The sequence below is a fragment of the Metarhizium robertsii genome (assembly GCF_000187425.2).
Source record: "Metarhizium robertsii ARSEF 23 chromosome Unknown MAA_Scf_1, whole genome shotgun sequence".
NCBI lineage: Eukaryota > Fungi > Ascomycota > Sordariomycetes > Hypocreales > Clavicipitaceae > Metarhizium > Metarhizium robertsii.
In genome coordinates this window covers 2,983,332-3,005,645 of record NW_011942149.1, presented here as the reverse complement: position 1 = coordinate 3,005,645, position 22,314 = coordinate 2,983,332, and the positions used below count along the sequence as shown (strand labels likewise).

Genomic DNA, 22,314 nt, shown 5'->3' with positions numbered 1-22,314 from the left:
CCGGGAAACGAGCAAACATTATTACCCCTCTGCATGAAGAAAACAGGGGCTGGCAGTCGACGGAGAACGGGGGCAATGACCAAAAAAAAAAAGGAATTGAAAAAAAAATTATTGAAAAAGGTCAAAAATCATGGCATAATTAAGAGAACGGGGAAGAAAAAGGTTGGCCATATTCCTGCAACCAGTCGTTTCAATTTAGGTACTTAAAGTAGTTACTATGCACACCTGGTTTGCTTGACACAAGTCTGCAAATAGCCTTTAGAACAAAGGAGCACTTGAGGCTAATTGGCCTGGTTTGAATGCCCCTGCCTTGGCCGCCCTTCACAGCCTTCACAGCTGTAGCGCTTATGCCTCGTTTGGGTCTTAGCCGCTGAGGTTTGGTTCCGTCTCACCCCAGGTGCCGCTTTGTCGCCCAGGCTCTGCAGCGTCCTAGCACTTGAGGGCTCCAGGGCTCTCAGGCATACATGTATGGTGTATGGGGCACGGCGTGCTCCGTAGGCGCTCAAGTCGGGTGCTGCCAGGCATTCCAGTCTCTTCCTCACTCCCGCCTCCCTCCCTTCAACATCTGAAGTGAACACGGCACCATCGTAATCCCAACTTTGCCGTGACACCGTCAATCCGGGCCCCGGATACAGTTGCAAAGACGAAGCCCATGGTTGAACAAGCAGTGGCGTTTCTCCTACTCTTGTCTTCGTTTCCTCTTCCAACGTACAGACCATGTCCTCTCCGTGGAAAAAACAGCCGGAAGATGTGGTCGACAGCGTTCTAAAGCGGGCAGAAGTCAGCAAGGTGAGTCGAGGCGACAACCGTCCAACACAAATCCGCCACGTACCTGTTCCCTTTTCTCGGCCACTGCTTGGCTCCATGTTAGTCTCAAATTCAGAGGCGTGCATGGCTGACACCCGTTTAGATTGCACGCAGACTGCAGAACCGCTTGGCTTTGGCCCAGTTCAAGACTAAGCATGGTTGGGAAGACTTGACGCTCGACTCCATCGAACCCAAATTGGAGGAGGAAATGCGAAGACGACGCCTTTGCGACGGAGACGTCTTATCCGACTCGTCATCCAGCGCATCCGATCTGCCTTACCCGACAAAAGCTCTGATGAGCTCGCCGCTCAAGGCACCTTTATTCTCCGATGCCATCGGGTCGAGCAACGGGAGCTCGGGTCACCGAAAGCGTACATACTTTGCATCGTTTGACCATACGGCCTCAAGCCCAAGCAAGCGCTTTCGCGCATCGCCGACAGCACACAAGTCCTTTTCAGGACACTCCACGTGGAAGGACAGTCATGAGTTGGCGCAGTCGTCACCTATCAAGCCTCGGCGCCAACAGCACTTTACCACGTCAGGTGGGCCAGATGTGTCATTTTTCCAGCAACGCAGAATGACAGATGCCTTAACATCGCCAAATTTTGCAGCGCCTTCGGACGACGACGACGACCTGCTACCTGCGCACTCGTTCACCGTCAATAACGTCCGGTCGTCTCCGCCACGTACTCCGCCCTTGCAAACCCGAGGCCTTGCAAGCAAGCGGAGTAAAGAAACCTTGGATGCTGGCAATGGTGGCAAGACGGGAGAAGAAGGTGCAGACCTTTTGCTGTATCTTGCAGCGTCGCCGTCTCCAGCGGTCAAGTCGAACCGAGGCCGCATGGAACGTCTGTCAACCCCTCCACCCAAGAACAGCAAGTTGGACCTGCCATCATCCATGATGACAACACCGGGCGGAGGCAACTTGTTTCCCAATACTCCTGGCCAGGGATTTGACTTTGCAGACTTTGTAAACATCACTCCTAGCCCGGCACAGAAACCATGGAGAACACCTGGTCCCATGTCTGCTCGCACACCCCTCAGTGTGACCAGGCGAAGGCTAACTTTTGAGGAGCCCCTGGCCTAAGTCCATTTATCAAGATAATGTTAGCTTTTGCTCTTACATACGGAGAGAGGGGGCGCTAACCTTCTGGCCCTCTCCCACATTTACTATCGCATTTATTTCCTTGTGTATATGATACCATGATTACAGTACTTGTTAGACTGTGGCAACTACGGATTCTACCTAACTATAAAGCATTGCGGGAACCCAAAGTTCATCACCAGAATGAGGCGATTCGGGAGTTCAGATGTCTCATGTTGTTCTTTGTTTTGTATCTCGATATATTATTGCATGCTGTGAGCTAGCAGATTCATTCTCTGGGTTTGGCTCCTGCGCTTTGTCTCTGGACAGCGCAAAGTATGTCTATCTATCCCGCTGTGAGGATAATTGAGGAGGGAATACTGGATAGGTTTGGACTTGGTGTGTATGGAAGCGGTGGTCGGACGTTCTGGTTTATTTTTTGTCTACTTGATTTTGTCTATTTTGCGTTGCTTCTCATGCGCAAGTTAGATTTTTATCTGAGGGAAGGGAGGGCAAAACGTCAAGCCGCCAAGCACAGGTTAGCTGGATGGCGAAGGAAGTCTAGAATCCTAATTGACTACCTATATAGGTTTTTGACATGTAAGAATTTTACCGCCATTGTCGATGCATGGCTGCCCCGGCATCTATTATCGTGAGTCAACCGTGTAGCTTTGTATCTCGCAGGTGAACCTCAGCCAGCCACTCGACACTTGAAGTTGGTTTCCAGCGCGGTCAACGCGCCACGTCAGGCACTTAACGCGTCTTTTAACGGGGCAGCGCGACATAGTCGCGTGAAGGCCGCGAAGGTAAATATCAGCCTTATCCAATCAGAAGCAAGACGACCCATTTCGTACCTGACCATGATGTCAACCCAAAAGTTTGTTGGACCCCAGTCGCCATTGGCCCGGAATGAAAAGGCCGGTTTGATCGAATCGTTGCAACGATGCCTGTCCCAAAGTTGCGTGCATATTGAGTCACGACGAGAAACTGCTGTAACTGGCTGCACTCTGAGAACTATACCTTTATTTCTGTCCAATTTTTCCACTGTTGACCAGTGCAGTGCCCCGAGGGACTTTGCTAACTTTACGCTTGTTTGTTCTGTTATGTATACATGTTTATGTACAGGGTAAGTGCACACAAACTTCTCCAGTTGACGTTTTACAGATAACCCGTCCGTGCTCCGTGCGACAGAGTCTAGCGTCTGCTGTTGCTCCTGATCATTGACTTTATTGCTGCTCGGGTTAGTAGTGCGCCCATGCAAAAATTTAGCCTCTTAGTGTTGATATGCAATCGTGTTCTAGCATACACTATCCAACTGTTGTGATTGCCCAATTGAGGAGAGCCCCCCTCACCCGTGTCTCTGTCGCAATTTAAGCTTTGAAAAGGTCAGGGAGCCAGTGTGGCCCTTCATTGGCTCTTCATTCTCAATTATTCCCTTCACTGCCGAGTTGGCCGTGGCTCACGGCCGGTGCCATTGGCTGGGGTACACCAGAGCACTTAACCGAGATATAAAATTTGGTCCTTCTGTGAGCGATGACGATAGCCACATGCCGTTTGGTCACGGTACGAATATTCTTCGGCAATGTAGGGGTTATGATAGCATAGCCCGCCAGAAGCAGTTCCCAAATATACTATACTATCCATGTATGTATTTGTTTATACAGTCTTTTCATCTATTACTGAACGTAGTCTTATACACGATGGTCTCGGCTTGGGGGTTTTCGCATTTGGTACGCCACTGCCGCCCATACCAATCGCATAGCGGCAATCCTCTGATCAACGTCGAAGAAGTCGTACCAAGCACTTTTCCAGGCTTGGACTTTGCCCCAGCTGCGTTTTGATAAATCCGGCTCGGGCGAACCGTCCAGAACCTCGAGCAATCGAGTAGGGACGCGGACCCTCAGAATGGACACATGGTGAAAAAGAGAGCTTATCACAAAAATGTCATCATAGACGGAACCTTCAACTTTGCCAATGGCCTCGTATTTGGCTTTCCGGTCCCACGAAGACGCCGGAGGGCGAACCATACGGTAATTGTCATAGACGGGCATGGTTCTACGAGCCCTCTTAATGGCCGGTCCGTTCCGGCGGCCGTTCAAGTCCTTGCCCTGCTGGCGGTCGTCCACGGGGGAGGCGTCCTGCTCGACTTCACGCCCAATGGGCCCCCCTAGGCCGCCGCCCCATCGCCTTTGAGTCGTCCACCACTGATCGTGTCCAAAGCGGACTTCGTCCCTCCCCTCACGGTGTCGATGTTGAGCCGTGATCAGGGCGGCTAGCACCTCCCGTGCCAGGTCCGATGACTGCGCCGTTTCGGCATCTGGTCCGGTGAAATTCACTGTTGGGCGTGCACTTACTGCGGCAACTGGGCCGTAGACGACACCCGCTCGGGCAGTCTCCCGTGTCATGGGGCTCTGGAACACGAAGTGGCAATTTGATGGCGTGTATGACTTGCGTTGCTTCCGTCCAGCAGGCGAGTTGAGGTGGAGTCTTGGTTCTAGCCTTGCTCTGGAAACATTGCAGCCAAAGTCATAAGAAACCAGCTTTATGAAGGCGTTGAGGAGATTTTGTCTGTACTCTGGGGGCATGGAATGGCCAGAGGAGGTCCGGCCCATTGTAGGGGCATGTGGTGGTTCAGCATGTGTTTGGGTATCACATTCGATACAGCCAGATGTGTCACTTGCCGTGGTCAACTCCGGAGACGGCGGCAGCTCAGGAGGCCGGGATGGATCGTCCCAGAAGGAAGTGAAGAGTTCCAGGCAACGGAAGAATTCATAAGTGTTGCCTAACCTTGCCTGCTGCTTGCCCTTTGGAGGTGAAATCCTCCTCACGGTGCGGAAGGCGTCGTCATTAGTATTGGAGAGTTCTCGCCGGCGCTCAAGGTACACCTGGCATCCCGGGGACAGATTCCCGTTTCTCAATGGAAACCGATCTTTGCCGTCTTGATTACGGGCCTCCTCAGCGGTGAAGCGGTCCCACTGACGGAAATCTGGTAGGCAGCACGTGTCAGGTATAAGGTCAGATTCGTCGGCATCTAGTTTCAGATCGAGCCCTATGGCCAAGAGACCAGCTGGTCCCAGAACAAGCGAATCTCGGCCAGTCTGTTCCAGCAAAGCTGGCAATGATTGACTATCGCCGCCAATTATCACATCATCTTGTGCAAATGGCTGATATCTTGGTAGATTGATGGGGGTCGGACTGGGTATGTCCCCCGAATCTACCCTTGGGGTCAGGCTTGCTATGAGCTGGGTCAGACAAATTGTAATTGATGGCAAGCCAACGTCAGACAAGGGAAGCAGAAGCACACAAGCGAATGGGGTTGAGGATCTGTTTGGAAAACCAGACTGTATGCTTCAAGCTAACTACACAAAGTTGGTTTGTGGCTAGCAAAATCATGGGCCCACGACAGAGATGTGTCTTTCGGTTTTAGGAGGAATGTGTATGAAACTTGAAACAGATTTTACGACATGAACGGCTTTAGAGGAAGAGAGAGCTCACCCCGTGAGCGATCAAACTTACGAGGAACAGGAAAGGGTCCAAACATGACGACACCACTAGAAGGTGGCCTAGAAGCCCTAGATGATTGGTTCTGTTTGTCGGTAGCGTCGCTATCAATAGCAAGAGAGGAGGAAGGCTTTGTCCATGTGTCAAAAATTGCCCCGATCAGCAGCGTTATCACCGGAGGGCCACCCCAGAAAACCTTCCTTCCCGTCACGCCAACAGGAACCAAGATGTCAGCCAAGACCAAGCCTAGGGCGTGGATGTGGTTCAATATGTCCGGTGCAATATTTGATGGCCAGGAGTTGGTTATGGAGGCAGAGACTATGCGCAATCCGGCCACCGAGAAACCCAACGGCTGCGGCGGACAGGCAATTGATGGGCCGATATCGAAACCACAACGCACGGACAACTGACAAGCTACCGAAACAGACACGGCTATGATGTCGAACGCCGATAGGGACGAAATGACAGAGAAGGCCGGAGCCGAAGCGATGGTGAAGATTCTGGGTGGTGAATGCCGACCCAGGCCCAATACTGGTCTGTGGAATCTGGAGCGTGCGTACGAGGACGATTGGGTCAAGGTACTCGAGGTTGAGGACGACAATACACCCGCAGCGGGAATTTTGGAGCTGAGTCTGTGGGCGCCAGGTTTGAGCACTCGCAGGAGGACAGGAGAACAGGGATCCCAACAGCATTGACCATGAAGAGAGAGAGCGTTGAGTGGCGAGCATGAAGCGTCGATTGAGGTCCGGTGTGTGTGCCTGTCAATGACACTCCAAGCTCCACCGCTCACGAAGTATCAAACGGGGGGTGGGAGTGGGTCTCCCGAATTGGAAACACACAGGCCAGGTTGACGATTTATCTACCTACTTAAGTAGGTATGTATTTGCATGTAATATGTACGGCACCATGATAGAGAGGAGGGGGGATAAATTGACGTGCAGTAGATCATTGATAGTAGGCCGACAAGTCAGACACGGCAAGTTACTCACAACGCTTACATGTAAGGTCTGGATTCTGGATATAGACACGTGCGGCCGGTATTTGACATCCCAGCACGGTGGGGAGTGGAAAAGCCAAGTCTTGTTCCCCCAGCGTCTCACGCAGGCGAGTCGTTCAAACGACACAACGACACGTCTTCATCGCTCCACGTCGATAATGCGTGTGCGCCTTAAATACATCAGACAGCTTCATCAAAATGCTCCCATTGCTGATGTTGCAAAGCAACAGGTTAAATAGGGAACAGAGTAAAAAAAGAAACCCCCCCACACACAGGATTATTTGTAGGCATTGCTTGAAGTACATCTATCCATGTAATGTTTCGAAACGATTTCCATCTTCCCCCCTCCTCCTGCTCGCCAGACCCCCCGCTCAACTCGGCCAAAATCAAAGTGTCACCAAAGAGCAGAATCGAGCATCACTACCGGGTAACTCTCCCATGCCCGCTGATCCATTTCAAGAGCAAAGGGCAAAACATGTGCCGCCGAAACAATGTCGAACTTTAATCCTGACGGAAGCGCCGTCGTCCTGGACACGACGCAGGACACGACGCAGGAAACATGCCGACAAAAGGACTGAATCCTGCTCCGTACCGGCAATGGCGCAGCAATCATTCATGGATCCTCGTTTTAAATCGCCGAGATGGTGTTGGGCAGGTGCTTGGTCACCCTCAACGGGCCCGCTTGCGTATGGTTCTGACGATGCTCGTGCTTCAGAAGTGTCGCAGACCCAGGATTGCCACAACCCCTGTTCCATCGTCCCCGACTGAGGATTGTTAACGACTCTTTGCATTCATCATCCAAAACGTATCAATGCAAGGTCTGCGTAAGACTGTGGTCCAGTCTATGCCAGTTGAGGCCTCATGTCGTTTCTGGATTGCTTCGTGCACATGGCCATGATGTCCATCCGCAACCCCTCCCCTCCCCTCGCCTCCCCTCGCCTCCCCCCAACTCCCGACTTCCCGAATCTTCTAATGCCTGGGTTTTTCTTTTGGATAAACCCTGCTGACAAAATTCGTTTCCAAACATTCAACTTAGTCCTACTCTTCCAAATCCGCATCCCAACTCATAGGGCTGTCCTTTTATCATGTCGTGTCATGGATCTTGACCCAGATCTCCCTCAACACAGTCGAGCCGATTGATATCAGAGCACAAACACCTTGATTCGAGTGCTGGATGAGGTCTCGTGGCTGTCTTGGTCACGGGTTACACATAATACACAGGAGTGTCGAGGCTCATCGACACCTCTACATCTCGACCCTGGCTCCAATAAACACCATCTTCGAGTATGTCGACGACTGCTTCTGGCTCCAACATCGACTTCACCATGTCTAGGCCTCTCCCGGGTGCTCATACGACTGCAACTTGGGGACCGAGATGTAGTCCCTTGGCCGGCCGAGCTCTCATGGGAGTCAACTACAATACCTCGACAGAATGTAGTACCTCGCGGCCACTCGCAATATTGGAAGATGGCCCAGACTCGTTTACAGTAGTCATACCACCAACAGAGAATCGGAACTCGCCTGATCTTGCCCGTTCCAGTTTTGTCATCGAAGATGTTGAAGGATCCTCACCGCAAACCACAAATTCTTCTCAATTTCCGGCCAGTTCTACCAGGAGCCCAGCGAATCCAACGACATCACTCTTCACGCCATCAACCTCAACGTCGAAATTATCTGCCTCATCGAGTGTAGCGTCGTTGACCCCAACCTCAACATTAAGCTCTTGCAACTCAACTTCAATCGTGCTGTCTACATCAATTTCAAGCGCTGTAGCTCGTCCTCCCCAGCAAGACGACTCAGGGAACCCCCCCAGAGATCCTCCTCCTACGGAATTCCAACCTGGCACGGGAAACTCTCCACCAGATAACCCTCCTCTAAGCGAGACTACTTCTCCAAGCAGTACTACTCCAAGCAGTACTTCTCCAAGCAGCACTTCTCCAAGCAACGCTCCTCCTCGAAATGACAACCCTCCAAACAACCCTCCTCCAGGCGACACTACTCCTCCAAGCAACACTCCTCCAAGCAACACTCCTCCAAGCAACCCTCCCCCAGGCGACACTCCTCCAGGCGACACTCCTCCAAGCACCCCTCCCCCAGGCGACACTCCTCCAAATAACCCCCCCCCAGGCGACACTAATCCTCCAAGCAACACTCCTCCAAGCAACACTCCTCCAAGCAACACTCCTCCAGGCGACACTCCTCCAGGCGACACTCCTCCAAGCAACCCTCCCCCAGGCGACACTACTTCTCCAGGAAATACCTCTCCCAGCAACACTTTTCCTAATAACACTCCCCCTAACAACCCTTCTCCAGCATCCAAACCTACAGACAGGAACACGCCGCAAGATAGTTCTTCGCAAATGCAGAAATCTACCAATGATAGTACACAGGCCCCCAAAGCTTCAACCCCCGAACCTCAGGTTGAGGCTAAGCCGACGAGCGTCGAAACATCATCTACTGAAAACCGCCAATCTTCAAGCAATGGAGTCTCGAATACACCTGTGGCATCTGTGACACCTCCATCAAGCAGCAATGTAAATAGCCCAACATCTCAAACAGCGAAACCAGCCACTTCTGGCAAAGGAAAACCCGAAAATTCGGGGTCTGTCAACAATCCTGGAGCAAAACCTTCCGATCCTGGTGTTGTTGCTCCGGCCATCCCCATCCCTACGACCTTGGAAACGACTGCAAATAACTTATCGCCTACTGCTGAAAAAGAAGCCCAGGATACTTTTGCTACTAGTGCCTCCCCTATCTCCACCAAATCATTTCCAGGCAATCTGCCTGATGCCACATCCACTAGTAGACCTCAAGGGGGTAAAGGCCCCGTTGATCCCGGGGTCTCATCCGCTTCGGGTTCTCACGGCAAAATACAAATGTCGACAGGCGCAATTGTGGGAATATCAGTCGGCAGCATTGCGTTTATAGCTTTAATAGCCCTTTCAATTTGGCTTTGTAGAAGAAGGTCAAAAAAGCAGCGGGTAGAGTCGATACTGAATCCGCCCCTTAGCAGGTCTGATAGAGGACCGAAGACCAGGGAAATGGCTGCGCTTGGCGCAACCAAGAGTTGCCTATTTCAGTGGCTACCGGGGACTGGGAAAGATCTCACCGGTGACAACAATCCTGAATCCTCGACAATTGCAAGGGCAATACCAAATATGTCTGAGAGGACGGCGATGCCGGGGCTGCTTGGCGGAGATGCGATCAGCAATTATCCGCCTGCTCAACCGGGATATAATGGGCATTTTCGTGGGAAATATAGCATCAGCGGAGCAAATTGGCCCGAGTTGGGCGTTAATCAAGGCCAAGTTGATCCCCTAAATCCCTTCTCTGACAGGAATGCTGTGGAACTGTCTGGCCAACCACCGTCATTGCCTCCTTTAGCACTTTTCTTTGATATGCCAGGGGAATATCAATCAAGACCTATGCCTAGCACCGGTCCTGCCAAGTCACGCCAGTCTCGTGGGAGATCTCTTAGTCTCAGTGTCAGAGCATCACAATACCCAGCAGCACAGCCTTTGGAGTCGAGGCCACACTCGGTTCACCGAGAATCCGTACAAAGCATAGATTCGTTCACAACCAGGCGGAACAAATTCCGTTCAGATCCTTTTGACTTGGAGGAAATCGAAAGTCGCCTCTTGTCAGGCCAAAGCCAAGTTCCAGAGATGCCGCGACGAACAGTCACCAGTTCGAAATATAGTTCTGGCGCTGGCAGTGCTTCCTCATCGCGGTATACCAGTGGAATCAGCGTGAGCGATTGGAGCTTGATGAATGCCACCAGGACCACTGGGCCGTCGGCACCTGCACCGGCCAATAAGCTCGTCAGTTGGGACAATCTATCGTCGGTAGATGACTTTCGACCAGGAAATAGAAGACAGCCGTCTAAAGACAAGAAAAATCCGGGGGTTGTGTTCGGCCAGGCTTTGTAGTTGGGGTGCATTGCAGAAGGGAGCATGGTTAGCGGAGGGAAAAGGCGTTTCAGTGAGCGGAATATGGCATTTTATTGGAGTGATACCACAAACAAACGGATACCGTAGCCGGAAAATATGACGAGATATGAGCATAATCAAGAAATTCCCCCGAGAAACGTGAAGCAAAATGTATGATATTCTCTATAAAGAAGCCAGAAATAGGTTGCTTAGGCCTGTTTATCTAAACTTGACGAGTTGGTTCGCAGAATCTCACCTCTTGCTCCGGCCCACGCCCTTCTATTTCCATTCTCAAACAGCCGGAACTGGTGCGGGCTGGGAGTACCGTCCATCAGGATTCTCGAAAGCTGCCGGTCCTTGAGCCAGAGAGTCCATCCCTTGAGCCCGTAGCCCAAGTGAGGGAAGACATCCGAACCCGCGGCCTCGTCGGCCCAGGCCATCCACTTGGCTCCATCCACCCAGCCGGGGATTACGGTGCCCTCGGAGGCCAGAGACACGAGCCACCTGTGCTGCTGGTCCACCTGCGCCGTCATCTCTTGCGCAGTCGGCAACTGGTGCTCGCCGGCCCAGACGCGCGCAAGAGCCATGGAGGCCAGGTCATACAGCTGAAACGCCGGAGACGGGAAAGCGATGGCTCCCATAAAGGCCAGATGCTGAGGCAGCTGCAGCGAGAACATGTTCCGGTACAGCCTAGCCAACGCGCGAGAGTTGGATCCCGGCGACGCTGTCCAGGCCTCGGGCTGTTCCAATGTGGGATCGTATCGGCCAGCTAAACTGTAATCCGCCTTGTATCCCGTACAAAACACAATGGCGTCGGCTTCAAGTTGGCTTCCATTGTCAAGCTGGACAGTCTTGGGACCCGTCACCCTGTTCAAGCCCTTGACTAGTGTGATGTTTCCCTCTAGTATGTGCGGTATCACAGTATCCGAGACGACGGGCGGCGTGCGAGTTGGCAGCGGAGCGGTGCCCAAGTCCCAGTCCTGCGGAAGTTCTGGGAAACCCTTGTGTGTCGTGGCTGTGAGAAACTTTCTCATAATCGTACTGGACACGGCGGAGGGGAGAAGCTGCAGAGTCTCGAAAATGACGCCCTTTCTGTGATTGAAGGCGTGGTCCATCGGTTTGCCTTCTATGAACCGAGGGAGCTAATGGTATTTTATTTAATTTGCCCGGTTCTTTTTTTTTTTTTCGTTCTCGCGAATATCCGCGTTTTTGGGGACAACATACTATGAACGCATCGTGTCGGCGGGATATGTAGACATGTTTCGCGTGGCCGACGAGGGTTGTCGCCGTGTCCACGGCGGAATTTGAAAGGCCTACGATCAGTACCGTTTTGTCCTTCAACGAGCTCGGCCTATGACATTCACATGAGAAAATACCAGTCAGGCCCTGTTTCCTGTTGGGGTCCAAGCAGTGGTGGGGGAGATATCTGACCTCTTATACCCGGCGCTGTGAATAACTTCGCCCTCGAACACGTCTAGCCCGTCAATTTTAGGCATCAACGGCAGCTTGTTGATTCCGGTAGCAAGAACAATCTTGTCAAATACCTGAGACGTGGTCTCGCCCTCTTTGACCATTCGAACAGTCCACTGCTCGCTCTTTTCGTCAAAATCCACATGAACAATCTCCGTCTGGAGTCGGATATGACTCTGGAGCGAAAAGTGCGAGGCATAGTCGTAGAGATATCTCTGAATGTGGCGAGCTTCTGGAAATACTGGCATGTCTGGAATTGTAAATTGGTTAGCTAATCGACTCGGCCGAGTCTGATATTGGCCGAGTCTGATATTTGTATATGCCTATATATAGTCGTGTTATTTACCTTTGGAGAAGGGAAAGTCTGTGAAGCATCCCTGGAAGTTGTCCGTTCAGCAAAAGCGAATTGTTCTGCAACATGAGTCAAGGTGGTAAAAAGCAGTTGGGGTAGACTAACGCGCTGCTTCGAAATATTTGACACGGTGCCTGTCGAGGAGTCAGACCCATGAGCACCAGCATGTTCTCAAGGAATTGGGGAAAACGAAAAAAAGAGAGAAAAAATATTATCGCCTCGTGACGTACTCTCGAGAACTGTGGTCTGGTCGTCATCTCTATAGTTCCAAAGGCCGCCCACAACATCCGCCTTGTCAAACCCCGTCGCTTTAAAACCCTTCTCAAGCAAGTTCTTGAGCGTTACCAGACCCAACGGCCCTGTTACCACGTTGTTTTAGCACCTTGTCGCAATTTCAGGAGTGATGCAGGCCGCATACCGAGACCAATAACAGCCACTGTAGCGGGCGCCATTGCCATAATTGTAAAAGAAGGGTGAATCTCAGAGGCAGGATAGAAATCAATACAACACAAGGCAAAAAGGGTGTCGCAGGGGTTCAACATATATGTAGTCCTATTATTATACAGCCTGTTTGGTCCGTTCGGAAGCCGGATGCGATGACCAGGGACCCTAGAATTCATCACTTCAGCCGATTAGATTGATAACTGATGGTTCCCACTACAGTATGCATCTAAGATATTATACGCGAAGCGGCTGAGCCTTGGCTAGGACATGCACGCAGTAAGAACGGGGCAATATTGACGACATAACATGGTCTATTCGTCCGATCCGCATCAGCTATTTCCCCGTTGCTCACCATGTTCCAATACGGATGCCTCGTTTTGGACGCTAATGCTACCGTGGTGGTAGTATCAAGGCGAGCTGGCAAGGTTAGGATATTGTGACTCACGCCCGTCAGTCCATTAGATGCAACACGAGGCTGAAATGAAACAGACCATCCGGGTTCACTACGACCATCGATAGGGCGGCGTCGCAGAGACTATTAGGGCTACCAAAATATTTTCGTCTGGTTCGGCGTGTGTTCCAACACCCACGTATTTCCGTTTTAGCTCTATGAATTTATAGCCTTGGTGTATATGACATATCCCCAGGAAGCAAGTCCTCGTGATCCTTCATAGCAAACCCTCGGTATCCGGCCTCAATATTGCATCAATATGCCAATGTAGCAAATCTCGCGTTGCCAAAGCGTCTTCTAGGCTGTCGTGGCCGCGACCCTTGACCTGAATGGTTCTGTTAAGTCGTTTCAGCGTAAGGGCTTTCAGCGACAACCCGCCCTCCTGTAAGTTTGTGGCAGCAGTGTTATCTTTATCTTCAACAGCAGAGCTAGGGTTTGCAGATTCTCCCATCTCGGTATTTTCGGATTCTTCCCACTCCCTGCGCCGAGACAAGTCTTCCTCCAAGCGACGCTTTCCTGTTTCCAGTATCAAGGTGTCGACGATTCGATGGTGAATCCAGCGTAGTGACGTGAGGTCTTGATGTCCGGCATGGCCAATGACAACAGTATCAGGTCCGACAAACTTGTATAAAGCTTGCCTTGCTGAATCTCGACCGAGAATGCACTTCCGGCGGCGGCGAGAGTCGTCCATGGTATGCCTTGTTACGCCTGAGAAACGGGTGTTATAATGTGCCATCTTTACACTCGGGTAGACAAGACTGTCTATGAGCACAGCACCAGTGAAAAAGTCCACCACGGATAGACGAATTAGCTCCGATTCCCCGGAACTGGCCGTTCCCATTTCACAATCCAACACCACAGCAGCAACGTGAGTTGGGAGAGACGCAGTTTTCGTTTCGTAAAATTGCCAATTCTTCTCGAGTTCACCTACATTATAATGACGAGGGGAATGCTCATGCTGCCCGGCGCATGGTTTCGAGAATAGCGGCCCGTTGCAGCAGGTCCACTTCTGGAATGCTCTGTCAGTCATTTTTCAAATGAGGACACAGGGGTGAACTACACAGGTCGTTATTCAGAGGATAAAGTAGAGAATGCTTACCCTGTTTGCTACGTGGCCTGGGTGATAGCTGCAGATGAAAGATGTGTTTCCAGAACTACCATCTTGCGTACGCTCGATCCCCTTGGCCGCTTTATCCAACGCTTGCCTGGTATGAAGGTTGATTTGACTTTCCGTGACGACTGCGCTTGAGGCACGATTCGAACTGTGCAGCTCAAGATGATTTGGCCTGCTCACAGCAGCATCAGATGCAGGAGATAGCTTTGGTTCAGCAGGCTGATTTCGTTGCCGCCTGTTTTTCAGCACTTGAGACGAATCAGGGTGTTAGTAGCGTAGTCTTGACCAGTTTTTTTTTGGCCATGTTCCATCTCACCTTTGCAGCACTTCTCGCATCGTTCCTTTCGTTGCAGGTCCGTGGAGCTCAACCTGGAAAAAATATATCCAGCCTTTTTCAGCTGGCCATGGGGCTGCACATAGTGGTGCAGCAGCTGCAAATAGTCTGGCGTTGGCTGGACAGGCCCGTATGACCTTTCAGTCGCCATGACTTGCGCACAAAGTTGGGAATAGCACCATGGGATGAGAGGTTTAAAGGTGTTTGAAGGTGCAACTGTGGGATTTTGACACGCACAAACGATGCTTGGGAGTCGAGGTACCTAGGTACCTAGGTACCTGTACTTAGGTGAAACGGTCTGGTGGCAGCTGGCGGCCCTTAACTCGCAGCTGTGAAAGACGGTGCTTAAGTGCCAGGAGGGTGAGACTGATAATAAGAGTACCTGTGTACAAGGTAGTAGTCAACTTGATCGATTTTGGTTGCTGGCAACATTGACATGAGTGAGGGTGAGGCCGAACTGCAGCCTTACCGGTTCACTTGAGCAGCTGTGGCTGCGGGCGGATAGTGTTCAATGATTGGGCCCGAATGTTGGTGAAACGGCACCTGGGGCGTTGGGCATTCTTGACAGAGTGGTCGCAACATGCAACCGAGTCTGAAGCTATGGACGAATCTCTTTAGATGCGGATTGGTAGGAAAATTGTATGGCAGAGGAGTCTCCACGAGCCAGTCCGCATCTAAAGAGATAGGAAAGAAGAGAGTGTCGAGCAACGACGACAAAAAGGAAAGGGCCGACACGTTACGCAATAAATCGCTTTGAAGCATGCATAGAGCTTGTTTACAGCGGACACAAGATCGCAAATGCAAATATCGTACCAAGCATCACTGTCTAAGCAATGGCTGCACAATAAACTTGAGCTGCTCGCCCCAGCAAGCTTTGAAGATGCTGGCGTTCAAGTCGAGAATGCAAGAGTGGTAATCAACGAATGGGATACTAAGCGGTAAAGTCGGCGGTATGCTCCTTTCCCCGCCTTTTCCTTTCTTCTTTCTTAGCCGGAAAGTGAAAGGAAACCGCACATAAAGGAGGTAACGTAGGAGTACGGAGTACCAATTCACACATTCTGGTAGGCAGTTTCCTTCATGGCCGCGCAAACAGTCAATACTTTGTTGTGCGACGGCTCTCTTCCGATGCCGCCTGCGCATTTTGATTGGCCCAGCCACGCTCTCCGTTCAGCTGTCGGCCTCGCCGCTAAAGGCCCTGGCGCGCCACACAGGCGCGCAAGTGGGCATCAGGGTATCGATTGATCGGATTCTTTTCTGCCATTGGGCCGAGCATTAAAGAGGCCTCGGTATATCTCGAGCGAAAATGACATGGGGGATGCTTTGACGTACGATACGGAGCACCCCTTACCCATAGTAAAATACAACAATCTGTTGAGTGAACCGATGAGCACATGATGTGTGTACGCTCGTCCCTGTCGAGCTGTTGTGAATCAACAACCACCTATCTAGGTAGGCAGGTAGGCAGGGGCCTGGGATCAAAGGCAAAAGCATCAAGCATCAAGCAAATCTACACAGACGCGGGAGCGAACATGATGTCCTGGGTGTTTAAGGCTGCGACGAGAGCGGCCAATGGTTACTTTCCAGCGCCAGATGAAACAATATTGGTTGCTTCCTGGGTACCTGTTTGCCCAATACTACGTTCGCCGAATACTTGTATGCTCAGATTTACTGGTAGCATGGAGAAGATGGGACGCGACCATCAGGCTGCAACGATGGAGGGGAGATTACGAAGCGGGATGACAACATGTTGTCTATTATCTACTACATGCCTATTGCGCTCTGCAGGTGTGTAGGTGTACACGGGCCTGCCTGGGTATGGAGGAGTTCTACGGAGTAGTTGTAAGCCCATATGCAGATGGAGATTTTTCTTCTTCTAGTGCTGCCACATGGCTGTTCCGCCAGGGGTTGAGCAAAGCCTATGGATGCTGACGTGCAGCCACGAACCGGATTGGACCAAAGAGAAAAATAAAATAAAATAAGAAATTAAAAAAAAAAAATCCACGGCGCATGTAGTATACCTGTAGGTAAGATGGGCATCATCAAACGGTAGCAACGGCAGGAAGATGACGTGAATCATTAGGAGGAGGGAGAAAAAACATAATCATCAATGACGGCATTCGCATCAGCACATCAGAGAGAGCCGCGGTTGACTAGCGCGCAAGAGCCGCCATCGGCTGTGCTGCGCCCCGGAGAAGGATGCCAACTAGTGCGCTGAAGTGAGCATTCCCCTGGTGGTCCCTGGTTTACTTGGCGGGCTGGTGGAGCACGGCGCATGCACATGTGGCACCTGCACCGCCACAGCCGACATGGACAGGTGGTGCAGCGCTGCCAGATGCTTAGAATATCAATTCCAGACGTCAACTGGTCCAGATATCGGCGTGTCCGGCCCTGGTACCCCCTGCCGGCCTGAAAACCCGTCGACGGGAGCGCTGGAAAAGAGCATGGAACACACATGCAACCAGCCTAGCGGCGCCACAGAAGCGGGAAGCCTCCAACCTCAGCGACCGGCCTTCAGTAATGTTTGGAGCCCCGGAGCCGTGGGACCAGCACTGACTAGACATGGACAGCCATTGATGTGAGACTGGGTTAGGCCGAGTTGGAATCATCATCATCACTCTGTCGAAGCTGCACTAGCAGATCGGACCAACTTGCAGCATCGTACATGATTAGCTTCCGGCGTTGGAACCACACTTGGTATAGCACTCCTTGTTGCCTCAGCCGTGCCATCGAGGCGCAATTGCAGATGGCGGCAGCACCACGGCGAAAACCGTCGCTTGATGAGCGTGCACGACACTACAAGCTCAGCCAGGACGGCATGTTGCGATGAATGACGCCGCTTGCCCGTGAACAGATCCCTCATCGTCATCGTCGTCGACGTCAGCGTGATCAGGCGATACATGCTTCTTGTATGTATGCCCGATTAAAGTCAATTCGTTTGGCATATGTCGCGTCGGCAGCAAACCCACTGGACTGTACAGGAACATGGCACCCAGGATTTGGTTGATAACAGTAATAAGCGTGAGGTGCAATATTCAATGTTGAAGCTGGTAGTGGCTCAATCTGCGTGCAGGAGGCGGCTACAGGTCGCCCAGGTCCGAATGCCAAGTACGTAAAGTACATACGCCGTACCTAGCAAGATGAGACCTCGACCAGACATGCAGCAATTTCCAAGTACTAACTATTAACTAAGTTACATAGTAGATGCATCTCGGGTGCAAATGCTCAACCGGACATCTCCAAGACCCGACAGCACGCCCCAAGGGTCCAGGGTCGCCAGTTGGGTTGAACCGCATTGAACCACCTTGGACACGCCTAGTTCATGCAAATTCATGCAATCCATGCTCGACTTGCTCCGGCGTCAGCGCCCTCGTTTGGCACGTGTCCAATTTACAGTGGGTGTAGTAGTGCTTGACAGTACACTTGTTGAGAAGTAGACATGGCTGGGACGTAATGACTGGATCCCTGTTCGACTGGACGTTTGACGTGAGCCCCAGCACCAGCACCAACCAGGTGTAATAACAAGACATGGAACGATGACTATCGCAACATTAAACACTCCAAGATACAAGTATTCGCACGTACAATGTGCGTGGCCGCTCTGCCCACTTGGCAGTTTTAAAGGCACCAGACCACATGCAGCTTTAAAAGGCTGGCAGCAATCTAATCAAACCAGACTAGACTTGAGACACTGGACTGGTAAACAGCCACCGGTCAACGGCCGTTAAAGCCGTGCTGTGCTGCATTGGTACACCCACTGTAGTTAGCATGTGCACATGTCCCGGTGCTGCTGGGGCTCCTCTCCTCTCCACAGTGCTAGTACACTGACCAGCCCCGCTGACCGGCCTGGTCTTAACGTAGGTCCTGCTGGGGTTTTTGGGGTCTTGGGCCGTCCATGTCTGCATCCCGGGTGCATGTGCGGCTTTGGCGAAATGCATGCACGCAAGCAAAATGTCAACTGGTCCGTCGTCCAGCCCGATGCTGCTCTGGCACTGGGCCGTCGTCATAATCCGAGCTTTTTTGCTGTCCATGTGTGAGAGGGAGAAAAAAAATAATACCCAACCTGGCTCCCCTCCATGGTCGGTCGTTCGTTCGTTCGTTCGTTCGTCCCGTCAAGTAACTTACTTAGTCAATACTATATCTCGGTGCCCATCGCCCGTCGCCCGCCGCCCGTCGCCAGCTGGCCACGCCGAACGACATGCGTTGACGCCTGCTAGCCCTCAAGCCACAGCACCGGACCGGTTGACGTTATTATTGACTTGTTGACCACGCTTGACCCGTTGACACCACCGCTCGGCACACACCACCAACCACCTCGTCCTCCTCGCCCTCTGCGTTCTGCACACTCGTGCTCACCACGCCCAAGTCTGACGCTGACCGTTGTCCGTTTACGCTTCCATCTCCGTCTCTATCACCCATCCTCTATTAAGCCAAGCACAGCCAGCCCGTCCTGGGGTGCTGCGGCCTCGCATACGCCCTTGGACCAGCGCATCCGTCATCGTCGGCTTTCCTCAGCCAGCTTCTTCAGCCTTGCGCGTCTCTCGCAAACATTGAACCCGGCTCTGCTTACTTTGCTCCCTCGGGCTGCTGTTTACCTTGGCCCTCGCCAATACCTACTCGCACCCCCTCGTCGTGCAACATTAAAAGCTCAACTGGTCCCTGTGCTCGGTGTCCTGCGCCGCTGACCGCCCATTCACGCGTCTCATATTGATCCCTACCCCAGAAAACAGCTGCCGCTCCGGTCTACAAATCATATCCACGGCACCGAGCTTGGGTTTTGGGTCGTGATCAAGACCGCTGCCCGTCCAACCCGTTCACGCCGGGCCTTTTTCCTCATCCTCCTGCATTGCATTTCTCGTCGTCCGACATTGCAGCGTCAGCAAAATTTGTTGTCTGCCTGGTGTGTTGGTTTTTGGAGCCCGCAACTCTCGTCTCTCGAGCAACTTTATAAGCGGCGTGCGTGCTCGTCAATCCCCGACCTCCGACCTTTGATCTCCCGGCCAGACGCTAAGCGCGAACCTCGACCTCATCAGCTACCGTCCCCGCGCAGGCAACACCTTCAACTGCTCACAGCCCGAGTCGCCACTGAGACGTCATCAAAAAAGCGCAGGCTCGAGCCCAGATTCCGTGTATCCAGCATCGCAAAGCAACTCGTGAGCTTGAAATGTCCGCATATCCGGGCTACGGCGGTGGGGGCGGCTACGGCCCCCCGCAATCATCTCAGTATCAGGGCAACTACTACAGGTAATTACACCAACTTGGTCGTCAATTGTCGACTCCCAGCATCATCGCTTTTACAACGATCCGGTGCTGACACAGGTAATTGACTTTGGCAGGCCGCAACAGGGCTACGGCGGATACCCTCCTCAGGGCCAGCCATCTCCCCAGCCTCAACCGGGCTACGGCTATCATCAACCGCATCCTGCCCAACCACAGTACGCATATCAGGTATGCTCAAGTCAATGCCAAATAGAACTTCTGTCTTCTGTGAACGTGCGTGGCTCACATCGCGCATTATATAGCATCATGGCCCTCCGCCGCCCCAGCAGTATGCAGGCCACTATAGCCCTGCACCACCACAACCACAGCCTGGTTACGCTTCTAGACCCGGACAAAGCCCTGGTATGTGCCGTGCCTCCCGGGCCTCTCTCACCATGATATAGACGCAAGTTTTTCTCACAGAGACGTCAGGCATACCTCCGCCGCAGCATGGTGCCTACAGCCCTCGGATGAGCGGACCCCCGGTTCCTCCGTCCGGTTTACAACATTTTGGCGCAGGCGCGCCTCAGGGTTATGCGTTTCAGTATTCCAACTGTACCGGCCGCAGGAAGGCCCTTTTGATTGGCATTAATTACTTCGGCCAGCGTGGCCAGTTGCGAGGTTGCATCAACGACGTTCGCAACATGACGGCCTACTTGGCGGAGCATTTTGGCTATAGACGAGAAGACATGGTGATTTTGACAGACGATCAACAGAACCCTATGAGCCAACCCACAAAGCAAAACATTCTCCGTGCAATGCACTGGCTAGTCAAGGATGCCCGTCCGAACGATGCGCTATTTTTTCACTATTCTGGTAAGACCGTTCACTCCTGCGCAATCTACCCACGAGCTGGCCGAGCAGTGGTGGTTTGAGACGTTTCGGCGTTGGGGGACTGACGCTGTTCAATAGGCCACGGCGGTCAGACAAAGGACTTGGATGGTGACGAGGCGGACGGCTATGACGAAGTCATTTACCCTGTTGACTTTCGACAAACCGGTCACATTACGGATGACGAAATGCACCGCATCATGGTTCGGCCGTTGCAAGCCGGTGTGAGACTAACAGCGATTTTCGATTCGTGCCATTCTGGAACCGCTCTTGACTTGCCGTACATCTACTCAACCCAGGGCATTCTCAAGGAACCAAATCTCGCCAAGGAAGCTGGCCAAGGCCTACTTGGTGTCATATCCTCATACAGCCAAGGCGATTTGGGAGGAGTTGCAAGTAACATCATGAGCTTTTTCAAGAAGGCCACCAGCGGAGAAGATGCATATGCTCGTACCCTCGCCACCAAAACTTCTCCTGCTGATGTCGTCATGCTGTCCGGTAGTAAAGATGACCAGACATCGTGCGTCCCCCTATTTCTTTTTGCATTCCTGCCCCGTTTCCTTTTGATGGGATAAGTATGCAGTTAGCTGCATCCCACCCAAGCCCGCCACCACACGAAGCGATGCGCGGGGACTAGTCCAAGTTTTTCGACTTGCCTCCTACCATACTATCAGTCTTTTGAGATCATCACGGAGATGGAAGCTAAACTAACGCGTCATATAGTGCCGATGCCACTATCGCATCCCAAGCTACGGGAGCCATGTCTTGGGCTTTCATGACGGCCCTCAAGAAAAACCCCCAACAGAGCTACGTGCAACTTCTCAATAGCATCAGAGACGAACTGGCCACTAAATACACGCAAAAGCCGCAGCTGTCTTGCAGCCATCCGCTGAGTACATATCACCGAATCCAAGCCCCTTCGGCCTGAGGAAGGCATACCTAACCTAATGAATTAGATACGAATCTCCTTTTCGTCATGTAAATAATGATATCGCGATATAGTGTGGCTACGTTGTGTAGTATCCTGTACGAGGAATAATGGGATATTGGGAATTCTTGAAAGACGATTTTTTGTTTTCCTGCTTGCTGCAAAATTATGATTCTCATGCTGGTATTGGGAATGGGACAGGTGCATCAGTGGTCGATATCCTGGGGTTCAAGGAGAATAGTCTTCTTAGGACGATATTATGCATTTTATTTTATTATTTTTTGGTTTTGTTTTGTTGGTGGGTTGGATGTTTCACTCTAATTTTCATTCGTCTGGCATTTAAAAAAAAGAAGGGTTTGGGGTGTGGTGGTCGGGGTTGGCTCATACTATTCTGGCATTTTGTTCAGCCATGCCATGGAACATTTATAAATTCAGTAGCTGTGCTATTATTGAATTTGACACATATTTTTTTTTTTCAAAGTTGGCAAGGGAAAAGAAAGTTTTCTGTGCAATTCACTATTCCTGCCTTCAAGTCGCAAGTCGCATTGTGAAGATGAATCTCATAGGTCTGCAGTCTACGGTGACGTTATAGAGACCTTGAACTACAGACTTGGTGTACGCAACTAGCTTCTCCATGAATACATGCCAACGCCATTTCCTACATGCCCGGTATTTGTAAACCTAAACCATACTTATCCAGAAAACGTCCTTTTGTCGTCATGCGCATCATTGCAATCTAATCACATTTGCAATAAGAAGGGGCAAAAAAAAACAAAAATAATAAGAGGGAGACAGAACCAAGTGAAACGCGCGTGC

General features: G+C 51.7%; 6 protein-coding genes across 6 annotated transcripts; 3 read left to right on the top strand and 3 right to left on the bottom strand.

Annotated features, from left to right (window-relative positions):
* Positions 1-717: 717 nt before the first annotated feature.
* On the top strand, positions 718-1,894 carry MAA_04515 (cyclin-dependent kinase; the record flags this gene model as incomplete). Its single annotated transcript, XM_007822611.1, has 2 exons — positions 718-789; positions 911-1,894. 2 exons carry the CDS (start codon positions 718-720, stop codon positions 1,892-1,894), a joined length of 1,056 nt encoding a protein of 351 aa, XP_007820802.1.
* A 1,688-nt stretch (positions 1,895-3,582) lies between these two features.
* Positions 3,583-6,120, bottom strand: MAA_04516 (uncharacterized protein; the record flags this gene model as incomplete). Its single annotated transcript, XM_007822612.2, has 3 exons — positions 3,583-5,126; positions 5,408-5,638; positions 5,793-6,120. 3 exons carry the CDS (start codon positions 6,118-6,120, stop codon positions 3,583-3,585), a joined length of 2,103 nt encoding a protein of 700 aa, XP_007820803.2.
* A 1,555-nt stretch (positions 6,121-7,675) lies between these two features.
* Positions 7,676-10,318, top strand: MAA_10673 (sugar transporter; the record flags this gene model as incomplete). The annotated part of the gene is made up of 1 exon (XM_011412391.1): positions 7,676-10,318. The coding sequence occupies one exon, from the start codon at positions 7,676-7,678 to the stop codon at positions 10,316-10,318; it is 2,643 nt and encodes an 880-aa protein (XP_011410693.1).
* Positions 10,319-10,527: 209 nt separating this feature from the next.
* On the bottom strand, positions 10,528-12,598 carry MAA_04517 (dimethylaniline monooxygenase (N-oxide forming); the record flags this gene model as incomplete). Its single annotated transcript, XM_007822613.1, has 5 exons — positions 10,528-11,460; positions 11,543-11,669; positions 11,750-12,038; positions 12,371-12,499; positions 12,559-12,598. The coding sequence occupies 5 exons, from the start codon at positions 12,596-12,598 to the stop codon at positions 10,528-10,530; spliced, it is 1,518 nt and encodes a 505-aa protein (XP_007820804.1).
* Positions 12,599-13,252: 654 nt separating this feature from the next.
* MAA_04518 (RNA exonuclease) lies at positions 13,253-13,771 on the bottom strand (the record flags this gene model as incomplete). The annotated part of the gene is made up of 1 exon (XM_007822614.2): positions 13,253-13,771. One exon carries the CDS (start codon positions 13,769-13,771, stop codon positions 13,253-13,255), a length of 519 nt encoding a protein of 172 aa, XP_007820805.2.
* Positions 13,772-19,644: 5,873 nt separating this feature from the next.
* Positions 19,645-21,498, top strand: MAA_04519 (caspase domain-containing protein; the record flags this gene model as incomplete). Its single annotated transcript, XM_007822615.2, has 6 exons — positions 19,645-19,724; positions 19,817-19,928; positions 20,003-20,102; positions 20,163-20,555; positions 20,652-21,090; positions 21,294-21,498. 6 exons carry the CDS (start codon positions 19,645-19,647, stop codon positions 21,496-21,498), a joined length of 1,329 nt encoding a protein of 442 aa, XP_007820806.2.
* Positions 21,499-22,314: the final 816 nt, after the last annotated feature.